Source organism: Glycine max, chromosome 5, assembly GCF_000004515.6.
Source record: "Glycine max cultivar Williams 82 chromosome 5, Glycine_max_v4.0, whole genome shotgun sequence".
Lineage (NCBI taxonomy): Eukaryota > Viridiplantae > Streptophyta > Magnoliopsida > Fabales > Fabaceae > Glycine > Glycine max.
The window spans coordinates 1,083,614-1,099,715 of record NC_038241.2 but is presented as its reverse complement, the minus strand read 5'-3'; the positions used below and the strand labels follow the sequence as shown (position 1 = coordinate 1,099,715).

General features: G+C 32.7%; 1 protein-coding gene across 2 annotated transcripts; it reads left to right on the top strand.

The window, feature by feature from the left end:
• The first annotated feature begins 3,822 nt into the window (after positions 1–3,822).
• Positions 3,823–15,149, top strand: LOC100815410 (ABC transporter G family member 32). Of its 2 annotated transcripts, XM_003524473.5 has the most exons (24): positions 3,824–4,270; positions 4,498–4,618; positions 4,742–4,830; positions 6,156–6,240; positions 6,991–7,150; positions 7,232–7,308; positions 7,438–7,491; positions 8,475–8,565; positions 8,656–8,957; positions 9,042–9,323; positions 9,611–9,927; positions 10,019–10,179; positions 10,266–10,369; positions 10,515–10,674; positions 10,803–10,922; positions 11,018–11,109; positions 11,193–11,525; positions 11,641–11,931; positions 12,271–12,354; positions 12,454–12,587; positions 12,662–12,889; positions 13,507–13,678; positions 13,771–14,025; positions 14,598–15,149. In XM_003524473.5, the coding sequence occupies exons 1-24, from the start codon at positions 3,996–3,998 to the stop codon at positions 14,865–14,867; spliced, it is 4,257 nt and encodes a 1,418-aa protein (XP_003524521.1). In that variant the 5' UTR covers positions 3,824–3,995; the 3' UTR covers positions 14,868–15,149. The 2 variants fall into 2 exon arrangements, with proteins under 2 accessions (XP_040871784.1, XP_003524521.1); XM_041015850.1 differs by lacking the exons at positions 13,771–14,025; positions 14,598–15,149 and having other exon boundaries at positions 3,823–4,270; positions 13,496–13,678.
• The last annotated feature ends 953 nt before the right edge of the window (positions 15,150–16,102 follow it).

Below are 16,102 nucleotides of genomic sequence, written 5' to 3'. Positions count from 1 at the left end.
TTTTTTTTGTTTTTGGTGAGATAAAGAGGAAAAAACTAAGAGGCTAGAAGCCCCAAAGGCAGATGTATCAGCTAATTAATAACTGAAAGCTAATATATATATATATATATATATATATATATATATATATATATATATATTAACCCCAAAAATAAATTAACTGGTTAAAAGTTTAAAGAAATGATTATTGAGTTCTTACTCCTTTGTACATTTTCTAAGATTTCACATAGGGTAATTATTGAAATTGAGACTAAACGATAAAAACTAATGGGACTTCAATGATTCGATTGGCTAAAGTCTTTTTTTTAAGACACGATTCGCTAAAGTCTTAATATTAATACATTGTTTAAAGGAATAACATTGCAATAAATATAACCAATAGTATCAATGTAAACACGAGATATAGCTAAGCCTGAACCAGTCAATTGCTTGTTATGGATTTTATGATAAAAAGAACCTGTATAATACAATTTCGTATATTTTGTTGTGTTAGCGTTTCCTAACACAAGCTTAGAGTGGAACTCATCATTTGCCTTCTTTGTCAAACGACTCAATAACCTCCGGTGGGCACAAAAGTCTAAAGTCTAAACAAACTGTAAGTCTATTAGTCTGGCCTTACCTGTCACCCAAGACTTATGTGGTAAAAATTGAAATGTTCCAACCTGAAATCAAACATAAATGTTAGTAGATTAAAAGTCGAGGCTGTGTTACATTCGAGTTAAGTGTCAACTAAATGTTAGTAGTCAACGATTATAATAGTGTGTTTGTTTTGTTGCTGAAGGATACTTTGAAAAAAATGTTGGATTAAAAATAAGTTACGTTTTTCTCAATCCAATGGTATGGGTATGTTTGGATTTTTAGTGGAAGAGTCCAAAAATATGTTTGAGTGTAAAATTAGTTTGGAATCATGTTTGATTATCCTACAAATTAAAAGTATGTTTTAAAGTAAAATTTTGTCTAAAATCTTAGTTTTGGAGGAATAAGATTGTTGTTAACTCGTTGGTAAGTGTATCAAATGTTCAAGTAACGATTTCCACAGGAATTTTGTTTTGTACTTATGTTGGATAATTTCTAATTTATAAGAAAAAAATATAAGATGGGGTATAAAAGATAAATTTAAAATAACAGAGTGTAAAATAATAACTATTAAAACAAAAGAAATAATAAGAAATTCAATGGGATGAGAATTTTAGGATCTAGCATGTCTTATTTGTCTAAGATGTATTATTTGTGATTTTTCTCTACCAATCAGTGAATTTATCATACCCACATCGGTTAGAATATTTGTCCCTGATGTCTCACGATGACAAGCGATGCATGAAGTTCTAAGTGTAGATGCTTGTTTTGATGCATGGACATAATGCAATCACTCTATGCCTAACAATGATTTTATTAAGATACCCCTTCCTTTTAGTTCTATTAAAAAGTATTCTCTGTCCAGTGACTAATTCCTAAAACAGATGCATACAAGACCTTAAGGATTATCCTTTGTCAAGCACTTAACCCCAAATATGATGCAAGGATGAATAATGCATGAAATTAAAAGTAAAAAAAGATAATATAAAAGAAAACACATGTTTGCATTGATAAATATGAAGTGTACAATACATATTTTGACTTTTTAAGCCTGTCAGGTCCTAACTAAGGGTTTTAGTCTCTCATAGCCATAAGGGGCCTTACATTAAAAAATGGGTATAGGAACTGATGGAGGAAAATGGATGGAAAAAGGAAATAGAAAATGATGAAAGAGAAAAAAGAATTTCCTAAGGAAGAGTTCTCAAATTTTAAATGTGTATTAGAGTGCTCTGAGACTCAGTGTGATGTCTTTTCTCCTTGTTTTGGCTTCCTTTTTATAGTTGTTAGAGTAGACTTGGGCCTGATGCCAAAAATCTCCCTCATTCATATTTTTGATATTTTTTGGATCTTTTTCGCTTTTAATTTCTCATTTTCATATTTGCAAGCCATAAATAAGAAAAATATTAATTTCTAACATTTAAGCCAAAAATAACTGCTAAATCAATATTTTAAAAGATATTTTCAATATATTTTTATTATCAAAAATAGCTCATATCTAGTAGTTATCAATTATACCGAATGAGATCTATGAGCTCATCCCATGATCTAATGATCCCACACGACTTACAAACAAGGAAGATATACCGTTGTTATCAACTTGATAATTGCTTGAACTATTAAGGAGAAAGAGAAATTTCAAGTAAGTAATCAAAGCGTTAAGTCCAAAACTCCTCAAATCCATTGAGTGTTGGAGTTCCTTTTACAAGTACTCCCACCACTTCCAACAAGGATATTAACACCAAGAAAGAGATAAGAGAAATTGACAAGTTATATAGTTCAACCATAAGAGATATTGTAAGAACAAAGAATAAGAATACTTTTGCAAACTAAGTGCATGTTTGGATTAAAAGTTTACAAACTTAGGTTTGGGTTAAACTTAAGTTCACAAAAGTATCTCAAATCTTACTTCTTTCGGTCTTACTTCTTTCAAACTGAAATTTTTAGACAAATTTTTACTCTGAAACATACTTTTGAGGAATAATCAAACATTATCTAAACTTATTTTGCTCTCAAACATACTTTTAAAATTCTCCCATTGAAAATCCAAACACACTTAAGTTTGCAAACTTTAATTCAAATATTCATATACTTGTTTCTTTGTTTGTCACTTTGGAACACACCTGAACAATGTTTGGAATTGGGCAAACAACAAACTAAACACACAAGAAAATGTTAAAATCTTGATTGAAGCTAATTCGCAAGACACATATTTCTTTGTTTGAGTGCATTGAAAATTGTAAAACCTACAAATTAAACACACCAATTAAAAGTTATGACTATTTAAAAGTAAATAATAGAACAAACTCAAACTTTATAAGTCTTATCAAAAGATAGACTTTTAAGCAAAAAATTTCTGTATAACTTAGAACATACATTCAAAAATAATTTACAATAAATAATAGAATAGACTCACTTTATTTTTTAGCATACAAAGCTCAAGCCTACTAAAATGTAGATTAGTATGACCTATTTTCATGTGTAGTTTTTTTTATTACAAGAGGGAAATCCATGTAGTCCTCATTCTTAAATTAGGAAAACACAAGTAATTTCAATAAATAAGATAAGATGTAAAAATAATTTGTCCAAGACTCATACACTTTATAAATGATATTAATTTGAGTGGAACCATACTTAAATACTTTAGGTAAAATCTTGAATTCAAGTATTATGAATGAAAAAATTATAATAAAAAAAATTCTATTAAAAATGACCGATTAGTCACCAATAAAATCAATGATATATTAAGAAAGATTTATCTAATTAGTAAGAAACAAACTAATTCCAAAAAAAAATATGGAATTGGATTCTCATTATTGATATAAAGATTTTATTGGTGGATAATCAATAAATATTTCTTTAAGTTTTTTTGAATTTTTAGGTTGTCTTGATTTTAATAAATTCCTAAGACCAACTCACCTAAAATTTTATTTATAAAAAAAAAAATCAATGATATTTCGAATTATACCCTAGTAAAAAAATATAAAAAAAAGCAAGAATGGAAGCTGAAGGCTAGCGCCAGGTGAAAGTAGCAAGTGCTCCATCTTGGTCTCCAAGTATCAATTATTTTCCCAAAACAAGAAAAGCAAATCAGCATATCCAGCGTTGCAAAAAAGTACTCACTGGGCATGAGGGGATCTTAAAATTACAGCGATGCCCTCAGTGAGAGCGAGTAGGAGTAGGAGCGCGTGTGGAGATTAGATGGGCCATGGGCTTGTCTTTCCCGCGGCTATTAAATGAGGGTCCGCAGACACTATGATGCACTTTAACGAAGGCACCAACTCAGTCTGTGGAGAAGGGTGCGCCCATTAATGCACAACTCTCAAGTCCCAACTACCTACTAACCAACGCTAAAAACAACAACAACTAGTAGTAGAAGCGCTGCAGCTTCATCCCCAATCACTCACCTCATTTCTTAAGCAATGTGGAACTCCGCCGAGAACGCCTTCGCCAGATCGCCGTCTTTCAGGGAGGAAGGGGAGGATGAGGAGGCGCTGCGCTGGGCGGCGCTCCAGAGGCTCCCGACGTATAAGCGAGCGCGCCGTGGAATCTTCAAGAATGTCATTGGCGACATGAAAGAGATCGACGTCAGAGATCTCCAGGCGCAGGAGCAGCGCCTTCTTCTTCAAAGGCTCGTTGACTGTGTCGACAACGATCCTGAGAGGTTCTTCCAACGCATGAGAAGCCGATTTGACGCGTAATTTCTCTCTCTCTCTCTCTCTCTCTTGTAGAGTAACTGAGTAACAGGACTTGCGATTCAAAAGCAATTGCGTCAATTATGTTTCCTCTGTTAGCTAGAAAGAGTTCTGAGCATTAATTGAAGATGGAAAGAGTCTGTTATGTATATTTCATGCCTGGAAGAGAATGTAGGTGGCTACTGGCTAATTTTATTGAATGTGTTTTACTCGATGGTGATCTCTGCAGAGTAGCTTTGGAGTTTCCGAAGATCGAAGTTCGATTTCAGAACTTGACCGTTGAGACTTACGTACATGTCGGTAGCAGAGCTCTGCCTACGATTCCCAATTTCATTTGCAATATGACTGAGGTGCTTTCTTCTTTACTTTTCTTTTCCTTTCGTTTCCTTGCTTTGATCTGGATTGTGCTATGTATATTTTGTTTCTTAGCTTGTTTTGGATGTAGTTCTAATGTGTTTCCGTTTTGTCATTAGGCTCTTTTAAGACAGTTGCGGATATACAGAAGGAAGAGAAGCAAATTGACAATTCTTGCAGACATCAGTGGGATTATTAGACCTTCAAGGTCAGGGTTTAGAAGTGATTATTTTATTAGGCAAAGAAAAATCATTCATGGACCCATTTGTGAGAACGAGTGGAGCTATATGTGATTATTTGATTTTGACTCGTTAAACTGTCAATTATTCTCGTTGCGCTTAATTAAAAAAACAAACGAGTTAATTTAATTGAGTTTAATTATTCAGATGAGTCAATTTCTCGTCTTACAAATTTATTTATTTTCGTAAGTCAAACCTAAATTTTTAGTATTGGACTCCCCTTGTCCATATGCGTAAACACATACAGCCTGGTAAGAGAGAAATTAGAGGGGGGAAAGTAAAATTAAGTTTGGTTGTTTAATAAATAAAAGAGTTAAAATAATTTTTAAAATAATAAAATCAACATTACTATTTCTCACTTATTTCACTTATCTCCCTGTGTCTTTCTTTATCCTTTTTAAATTTATCTTCAATATTTTTTAATTTTTGACTTATTTTCACTCATTTTTGTATATTATTTATATATTTGTTCATTTTATTTTTTCATCCCCTCCAATCAAGGCATATAAGGAGAGAGAGAAAAAAGATAGAAGAAAGAACCGCTAATAAAGCAAAAAATAGTATAATAAAGTAATAGATAAAATATACTATGTATTAATGATATAAAATAATTTTATATTATCATCTAATCATAATTTATCATATATGATAAATTTATTAATTTTTATAATAATTAATCTAAAAATTATATAATGATAATTTCAATAATTTAAAATTGAATAATAATATTTTGTACTATCAGTGCACCATTAACTTATAAAGTTTTAGCGTATTCATGTATTAACTACTACTACTCATTAGGTAAATGCACGGTTTAATTCCCCTGGTTTTTTTGTTTTTCCTTTTTCTGTTGACTGCTGAGGCAATAGTTCAACCTAGCGTTAACTGCACTTTGACTGTTTGACATATCAAAAGGAAAAGAAAAGGGTAACTTTTTTTCATCAAAGAAAATTTACATGGATAAAATCCTAAAATTTACGAACCGATTTCTCGTTTTTGGTACAACAAATAAATTGATTCCAAAAACATTGTTTTAATACTTATATTTTATTCAAAATTGATGAATATTTTTCAACTTTGTTTTCCTAATAATTGCGTACGTTACATGCATGGTATTACGCAGGCAGACACATCACACATGTCGTTGTCATTTTTTACTTTTTATTTTTGTTGGCAAAATTTTTGTTCTCATAGTTGTCACGTACTGTATTAAATACTATTTTTAATAGTAATTTTGTCAAAATCAAATTGTAATTTTTTTGCATGTATTATTTTGGTTTTGTTATTCTTGCAGGCTAACGTTGCTATTGGGTCCACCAAGCTCTGGAAAAACAACACTACTATTGGCTCTTGCTGGTAGGCTAGGACCTGGTTTGCAGGTACTAATTAAGTTTTCCAGTTAGCTAGATTAACAAAATTAAAATGGAGTTTCTTTATGGCTGGACACCCAACTACTATATATGCCAATAGTATTGGAAATTTTTGCCGGACATGCTGTTTAAGTTTTAACTGAGTACCCGCAACTAAGAATGCATTAATAGGCTGCTTGGAGATTGGAATTAATAAGAACAGCGTTCCGAAATCCTAATAATCGGAGATTCATTCTGAAGGATTTTCTGCAATCTGTTTGGAGTTATCTATAAAGCAGACTTTGCGTATATAGAATGTCAAGATTTAGTAATATTGCAACTACAAAACTATTTATTTGTATGGTGTAAGTTGATAACAAAAATAGTTACCTCAAAAAAAAAAGTTGATAACAAAATTCAATGTCGAAGGTAAAGTCGACAATGTTATGGTTGACTTATTATTATTTTATTATTTTTATTGAAGAAGTCGACAATGACATTGTAAAATTCCTCTTCAAAGTTAACTTGCATCATGTAACTGATGCAAGTAAATACTTCTATATTTATATTATTAACGGAATTTTTTTTAATGTTACGGAATTTTATTTTCAGTATACACAACTGGATAAAAAAGCCAATAAATGCCTTCTCTATTTTGATTCATACTTGATAATAAATAAATAGCATAATTGGCCTAATGGCCAATACTTGCTATGCTCCATTTTGGATTTAAACCTTGGTTCTTCCCCCATCTCATATATGTATTTATGCCCTTCGAAGATGTCAGGGGACATTACATACAATGGACATAGTCTGAAAGAATTCGTTCCTCAGAGAACCTCTGCTTATGTTAGCCAACAAGATTGGCATGTGGCAGAGATGACCGTAAGAGAAACTCTCCAGTTTGCTGGTCGCTGTCAAGGCGTTGGATTTAAATTTGGTAGGCTTTTACGTGATTGTGTTAACATATATTCAATTTGCACTTTTCTATGCTAATTACTTAATTTTTGACTCTTACCAGATATGTTGCTGGAACTTGCAAGAAGAGAAAAGAATGCTGGAATTAAACCAGATGAAGATCTTGATCTATTCATGAAGGTACCTTTTCATTTTCTTTTGTTTCCCTTGTAAGGGAAAGCATTTCTCTTGTTCATTTTTCTTTTCTAAAAATGATAATCAAACTTTATGTATGGATACAAATTAATCTACTCTAGTTTCTTTTTGTAGTCATTAGCTCTCGGGGGACAGGAAACAAATCTTGTGGTGGAGTACATCATGAAGGTATTCTCTAAGTACTGTTACTCTTGAATGCACAACGAGTTTTCTTGTGATTGTGACCTGAGGTCCTGAAATATTTTTGGCTTGGGATTTTTTTTTTGAAATATTTTTACTATTAATATATTTACTATTTATAGAGTTAATATTCTGTGTGATACAACAAGTGAGTGTGTGTGTATGAGGTGAGAAAGGCCCGCATAAGTCGCCAAAATTGAACGGTGGATTAACAAAAGCTTGGATTAGGCCAAAATTCTTTAGCTAGCTTTCGATCATGTTATTGTTACGACTCACAAACTGAGTCACAACAAGTTAACTAAAATACTCACATTAAACCTAGTAATATTCACATGATAATATATATATATATATATATATATATATATATATATATATATATATATATATATATATATATATATATATATATATATACTCATCTTTTGGAAGGAGTATTTTAGTGAGCAACATATTAGATATATTTTAAGAAAATCAAAATTATAATTTGCTAAAATACTTATTTTAAAAAATAAGTAGATCTACTTTAGTAAATCTTAAAATAAAATGTCAAATAATGTAAAAAATATAAAAGTTTAAAATAAAAATCTGATCCCTCATTTATATTTTTTGCTTTAGTTTAATTCCTGAATTTAAGAAATTTAACTTTGATCTCTTAAAATATCTATTAGATTATGTTGTCCTTTCATTCCATCATTTACTACACTAACATTGTTGACTTGATGACATGTGACAAACTATAAAAGATGTCACATGAGGGTTTGTCAAATCAGTATAGTTAACATTTTAATGCAAAATTATCCACTAAGGCCAAATGCGAAACAGCTTAACTTTTTCAGCAAGTAATCTCAATGAAGATTCATTAGCCACTAGTATATGTGTCTTATGTCTGAATTATTATATCGTTATTTCATTTTTTAGTTGTTTTTGGATCTTCCGAACTCCCAAGTACTAAAATATTTCTCACAAAGATATTAGGTTTGGACATATGTGGTGACACATTGGTGGGAGATGAAATGCTCAAGGGCATCTCAGGGGGGCAAAAGAAGCGGCTTACAACAGGTTAAGGAAGGACATGCATTATCTTTGTCTTGTGGACTAGCACGTTAGATGTTTTAGGTATAAGCTAATCAGTTTATGTCCGATATACAGGTGAATTATTAATTGGTCCTGCTAGAGTGCTGTTCATGGATGAGATATCAACTGGTCTTGATAGTTCAACAACTTATCAAATTATCAGATATCTTAAGCATTCAACCCGTGCACTTGATGCGACCACAATAGTATCTCTTCTTCAACCAGCTCCAGAGACCTATGAATTGTTTGATGATGTTATTCTTTTGTGCGAGGGTCAGATTGTATATCAGGGCCCCCGTGAAGCTGCTGTTGATTTTTTCAAACAAATGGGATTCAGTTGTCCTGAGCGAAAAAATGTAGCAGATTTCTTACAAGAAGTGAGTAATCGGAATTAATTTATGTTTTCCACTATATTTGATTTTAGTGACAGCTCACTTCATACTTAAAATTCTTGTCAACAGGTTACGTCAAAGAAGGACCAAGAGCAGTACTGGTCCATTCTCGATCGCCCTTACCGATACGTACCTGTTGGGAAGTTCGCGGAAGCATTTTCCTTGTATCGTGAGGGAAGGATTTTGTCTGAGAAGCTAAACATACCTTTCGATAGACGCTATAATCATCCAGCCGCCTTGGCAACTCTTAGCTATGGCGCGAAAAGGCTCGAACTTCTCAAGACTAATTACCAGTGGCAGAAGCTTCTTATGAAGCGGAATTCATTTATTTATGTTTTTAAATTTGTTCAGGTAATCCTACCGGTATAAATATACGGTTAAAGCATAAAAGAGTTAATGATTTATAGATGTTTTAAAGTAATTCTCGTGATAAAAATCACCTCAAGAAAAAACAATAATTCTTGTAGTCTCTTAAACTAGATAATTCTTTCTTTAACTTGTCGTGAAAAATTGTTTTAGCCATCTCATAATCTTTTTTATATGTTTAACTGTAACGTTTGACTTTTTATTGGTTCTAAGATGGGTGTAACAATGTAAGGTTTGTGTAGCTGATTTTGACCCTTGTTTACTACTTTCAGCTGCTTTTGGTTGCGTTGATTACAATGAGTGTTTTCTTCCGAACAACGATGCACCATAATACAATTGACGATGGAGGCTTATATCTTGGAGCATTGTACTTCTCTATGGTTATTATTCTTTTCAATGGTTTTACCGAGGTGTCAATGTTAGTTGCAAAGCTTCCAGTTCTTTACAAGCACAGAGATTTGCACTTCTATCCTAGCTGGGCGTATACACTCCCATCTTGGTTCCTTAGTATCCCAACTTCCCTGATAGAGGCAGGATGCTGGGTTGCGGTCTCATACTATGCAAGTGGATATGATCCTGCATTTACTAGGTAACTCTTATGTTCACTTTGTGATTTCAAATTTCATTCATTCTTAGAGTTTCTTTTTAAGTGACTATTTTGCGTACTACTGGACCTGCAGATTTTTGCGGCAGTTCTTGCTTTTTTTCTTTCTGCACCAGATGTCTATAGGTCTGTTTCGTTTGATAGGATCCTTGGGCCGGAATATGATAGTATCCAATACCTTTGGATCCTTTGCCATGTTGGTTGTAATGGCTCTTGGTGGATATATAATTTCAAGAGGTCGAACATGAATTGCAATATTTTCGTGTTTCTAAATTCGGTTTGGTAAAGTAATTTTTCTGACTTTATATCTTATTTTTGGGCAGACCGTATACCTGTTTGGTGGGTATGGGGTTTTTGGATTTCTCCTTTGATGTATGCACAAAATTCAGCTTCTGTGAACGAGTTCCTTGGACATTCTTGGGATAAGGTATAATCCTTCTCGTTATTATAAATTTATAATCAAGTGTTTCTTTTAGAACCGTTGTAAATATTTTGCTACCTTGGAAATGCAGATGAAAATGTTAACTTCCTTACTGCATTGAAAATGTATTCACTATTTAATCTCTTTGCAGAAAGCTGGAAATCAGACCACCTATTCATTGGGTGAGGCAGTATTAAAAGAGCGAAGTTTGTATGCAGAAAGTTATTGGTATTGGATTGGTCTTGGGGCAATGGTTGGATACACAATTTTGTTCAACATTCTATTTACAATCTTCTTGGCTAACCTTAATCGTAAGACACATTCTGTATTACAAGCCCTTTGTCTAATGTTGCGGTGCCATCTGTGCTTCATAGACCAAAATTAACTTTTGTTTAGAGGAGTGTTTCCATATATCTCATTTCCCTAATATTTGAATCAGCCTTGGGAAGACAACAAGCTGTAGTTTCAAAGGATGAGCTGCAAGAAAGAGAAAAGAGACGAAAAGGGGAAAGTGTTGTTATTGAGCTGAGAGAGTACTTGCAGCGTTCGGCTTCAAGTGGTTTGTAAATTATGGATTATGTGTGTGTGTGTTGTACTTCACCGTTACTAAATAGCTGGGACGTGACATTTCATCCAATTGTCATATATTCCCAGGAAAGCATTTTAAGCAAAGAGGAATGGTTCTCCCATTTCAACCACTTGCCATGGCTTTCAGCAATATCAATTACTATGTGGATGTCCCTTTGGTATATAAACCGATCATACCTTTTAATTTATAAAATACAATTTATGGTACATGAAATGCTATTTTATTCAATTACTGCTTCAGGAATTGAAACAACAAGGGATAGTAGAGGACAAGCTACAGCTTCTTGTTAATGTTACGGGAGCCTTTAGGCCTGGTGTGTTGACAGCATTGGTTGGAGTAAGTGGTGCCGGAAAAACAACGCTGATGGATGTGTTAGCTGGAAGAAAAACTGGTGGAGTCATAGAAGGGAGTGTATATATATCTGGTTATCCCAAAAGGCAAGACTCTTTTGCAAGAATTTCTGGTTACTGTGAGCAAACTGACGTTCATTCACCTTGTTTGACTGTCTGGGAATCCTTACTGTTCTCTGCTTGGCTTCGATTATCTTCAGATGTTGACTTGGAGACACAAAAGGTGTGAGACATAGTATGGCCTTTCTGCATATTATAGGGATAGGCACATGCAATACCTTTTGGTATTCTGTTAATAAAAAATAAATAAATAACTTCTGGAGATTTTTTATAACCAGGCCTTCGTTGAGGAGGTCATGGAGCTTGTGGAGCTCACTCCGTTAAGTGGAGCACTAGTGGGTCTACCTGGAATTGATGGTCTGTCAACTGAACAACGAAAAAGATTGACTATAGCTGTTGAATTGGTTGCCAATCCTTCTATAGTTTTCATGGATGAACCCACTTCTGGATTGGATGCCCGGGCTGCAGCAATTGTGATGAGAACTGTGAGGAATATAGTGAATACTGGGCGAACAATTGTGTGCACGATCCATCAGCCTAGCATAGACATATTTGAATCCTTTGATGAGGTATTCTCTTTAGCAGAGGGCTTTTCAATCATTCATTTTAAACATAGATATTTTGGAGTTGTACTTATGATCAAAATAGGCAACATATGTCTCTCTCTCATGGAGCAACTTACTCTTCTGTTGACATTGTTATATAGTTAAACTCTAATTTCTTTCTATTTTGTTTGTGTACATGTAACATATGCCCGTAGCTGTTGTATATTCCAGTTTTCCTGATCCTGTCTATAATGAAATGATTGGTGGTTTCGAAGAGAGCATCATATATTATCTTTCTATTTGAATTGCTCTTTCAACACTTGCTTTCTCTTCACTAGTCTGATGAAATCCCAACTTTTACAGCTTCTGTTTATGAAAAGGGGAGGAGAGCTCATTTATGCTGGTCCACTTGGCCCTAAATCTTGTGAACTTATTAGTTATTTCGAGGTCAGTTGATGCAAGATTAGCTTTCACTGAACAAGTGGTATATGGTCGAATGGTGATAAAGCAATCCTCAATTATTCAAAAAATCAATTATCTATGTAGGCAATCGAAGGAGTTCCAAAGATCAGGTCTGGATATAACCCTGCTACGTGGATGCTGGAGGCTACTTCTTCAGTTGAAGAAAACAGACTGGGAGTGGACTTTGCAGAAATCTACCGAAAATCAAGTTTATATCAGTATGTATATTTTTTGGCGATAAATTTTGTACATGATTTTTTTATTTATATGAACATACCATGTTTTTCTTCAGATATAACCTAGAGTTGGTTGAAAGGTTGAGCAAGCCTAGTGGTAATTCAAAAGAATTGCATTTTCCAACAAAGTATTGCCGGTCATCTTTTGAGCAGTTCCTAACTTGTCTATGGAAGCAAAATCTTTGTTACTGGCGTAACCCTCAGTACACTGCTGTTCGCTTTTTTTACACTGTCATAATCTCATTGATGCTCGGGTCGATATGCTGGAGATTTGGTGCTAAAAGGTCCTTCTCTATTCATTTTTCTTTTCTTCTATGGATCTTTAATTTCAAGTAACATTCTGTTTCAAATGTTTCAAATTTGGGAAGCTATGCACTTTCCATTTATTTTCATTATTAGGTACATCTCTGCAATGCTCTCCTGCAATGTCTAACCAGGCCATAAATGTGTAAACATATATTAAGAAACCCCTGCTAGACATGAGCAATTGACAGACTTTATCATCTTGTTGAATAAGTTTTGGTTAGAACACCGTGAAGATTAGTTTACAAAGTTTAAGTTTTAATGTAACCGGTATTTTTTTTTTCTAAATCACCAAAAGAGAGGCCATAATAGTTGGCCAAGTGCTATTCAAGATGTCTGGATATTCATGGCATGGTTAGACTCCAGTCGGGCAACTATATACTAATTTTGGTTTATTTATACTGTCACTGGGTCTGATGTATTCTCTGTTTGGAGAAAACTTAGATGTTGTACCAAAAGATTTGGAGTTTCATCTTGATAATCTCCGCAATAAGGATTCCATTAAATGTCAATGCCTATTATCGAGGTGAAACTTCAAATCTGATTGGGGAACAGTACCAACATCACCAATGTAACAACCATGTTAGTATTTTTGCAGGGAGACGCAGCAAGATCTATTCAATGCCATGGGATCGATGTATTCTGCAATCCTCTTCATTGGTATAACAAATGGCACAGCTGTCCAGCCTGTTGTTTCCGTGGAAAGATTTGTTTCTTATAGAGAAAGAGCTGCAGGGATGTATTCAGCTTTATCATTTGCATTTGCTCAGGTATTTTTTCAGATATAACATTCATTTAGAATTAGTTCATGGAAATAGCAGGATTCCGTAAGTTGACTCACTTGTTATCCTACAATGTGCAGGTTGTGATTGAGTTCCCTTATGTGTTCGCACAGGCTATTATATACTCTTCAATATTCTATTCCATGGCTTCCTTTGTCTGGACTTTCGATAGGTTCATTTGGTACTTATTCTTCATGTATTTTACGATGTTATATTTTACCTTCTATGGAATGATGACAACGGCTGTCACACCAAATCATAACGTTGCTGCCATCATTGCTGCTCCATTTTATATGTTGTGGAACCTTTTCAGTGGTTTTATGATTCCTCACAAGGTATGGAAACTGATACTTCATTGGTACTCAATTGATAATTTTTTGTCATTGACTGCATTCATCCATTTGCTCCCAATAAACAATAACTTCTTGACTATTTTGATGTCAAAAGTTTATCATCGGGTATTATAATGGTGTAAAATCCTCCAAACTAAACTGATATTCCAAAATGTTTTAAAGGATTTTACTCAAAAATAACTATTAACTTTATGTTTTCTGTGATTCCCTAAGAATTTTATTTAATTAGTGTGTTAGTGTTTTGTTCTAATCTAACAATAGTTCCACCGTAAAACAAATCAGCTAATTTTACATGGCAATAAGACAAGATGCATAATTCTAGAGAATGTTCAAATATGAAGTGCTTTTTTTTTTTTTTAATAATTGTGTATCTTACTTGCGAAACTTAAGAGATGCAACTTTTAGGCAGATCCATTGCATACCTGAACAACGAATTCTTTGATATTCTCTGAACACTTTGATTGGCATGTTATTATATGTGGAGTGAGAAATACATCAACTTGTGCACTAAAATCTGCCATCTAATAACTTTTTCTGCTTCTTTAATTTCTCAGAGAATCCCTATTTGGTGGAGATGGTATTACTGGGCAAACCCTGTAGCCTGGAGTCTGTATGGTCTCCTAACTTCACAGTATGGTGGTGATACTCATTTAGTGAAGCTCTCTAATGGAAACTCGATGACTATAAGAGAGGTACTCAAACACGTGTTTGGGTACAGGCATGATTTCTTGTGCGTTACTGCTGTTATGGTGGCTGGCTTCTGCATATTTTTTGCAATTATATTTGCCTTTGCAATTAAATCCTTCAATTTCCAAAGGAGATGATGGGATGAGACTTGCTAGCCACTAGAGACATTGTAACCAAATTGTATGTTAGATCTTCGATACCTCATAAAAATAAGCGTGACATCTGTATAGCGATATGATTATAGCATAGCACTAGTGTGCTTTTAGGGTTTGTAAACTAATAAGAATACATTATCCAAATTATTTTTGTTTTACATAATTCAGGGACAAATTGTTGTAAAGTGACGTACTATTGGTTTATAGGGTTTCTGTTAGACATGAAATCAGATTACTGGTTGGTAATGACAGATTTTGGTGAAAGTGAATAATATTCAATAAGTTATATATTTTTTGTCTATCTCTTCATACTTTTCTTTTCTTTTTCTTTTTCTTATCTCGTCAAAAATGTATTGTATTAAAAATTTATATGAATTTTCTCTTTCATTACTATATTATTGAGGATTTCAACGGATGTTTATCCAACAATTTAAATCAAACTAATTAAATTAGTTTAATTGATTATTTTTTACTTTAAATTTGAACCATATGGTTTAATTTTTAAACTAATCTTTTTCACTCGAATTAACACCGTGATCCAGTTATCTATATTTTTATTTTTCTATTAATCAATTTTAGACTTTTGGTACTTGCATTTTTCTTTTTTTTTCTTTTATTTATTTTGATCTTATCATCTTATCAAGTGTTTTATTTTGGTCATGTTTATTGAGTAATTTTTTTACTATATTTTAGTTAAAAAATAATGATATAAGTGATAATTATAGAATGAATTAAGATTAAAATAAAAAATATTAGTTATTATAGGACAATGAATATTCTTATCTTGAATTAGTATAAATTAAAAAAAATATAGATAAACAAACAATGACTATAGATAAAAACTCAGGAAAAAAAATGTATTAAAATATGTTGATTGGATAGTTTAGATTGCCCAAAAAAGTTTTTAAGATGTGAATCAATCCTACCCAATTAAATATAGATTTAATTGACTTAAATATGTTTTTTCTTTAAATATGGATGATATTTTTTTTAGTCCTTCAAATTTAAATTTATTTTTCTTAATCCTTCAAATATAAAAAAAAAAAAAAAAGCTCTTTTTAATTCTTTTTTCCTTATATCATTAGAGCACCTTCAATAAGTGTTATTATACCTAGATGTAAAAACTTTGCTCTTTGAGGGAGAGACTTAATCTCTCATAAAACAAAATTATTCTTGTAGAAGAACACTTCAAAATCATCACATAAATAATAAAATAA

What these genes read in the sequence shown, in the direction of transcription:
- LOC100815410 (XM_003524473.5), top strand. Translation starts at nt 3,996, where the DNA reads ATGTGGAACTCCGCCGAGAACGCCTTCGCCAGATCGCCGTCTTTCAGG. An exon ending in TAGCAGATTTCTTACAAGAA is followed by an intron (nt 8,958 to 9,041) that starts GTGAGTAATCGG and finishes TCTTGTCAACAG; the next exon opens with GTTACGTCAAAGAAGGACCA. An exon ending in CTTCTTGGCTAACCTTAATC is followed by an intron (nt 10,675 to 10,802) that starts GTAAGACACATT and finishes TATTTGAATCAG; the next exon opens with CCTTGGGAAGACAACAAGCT.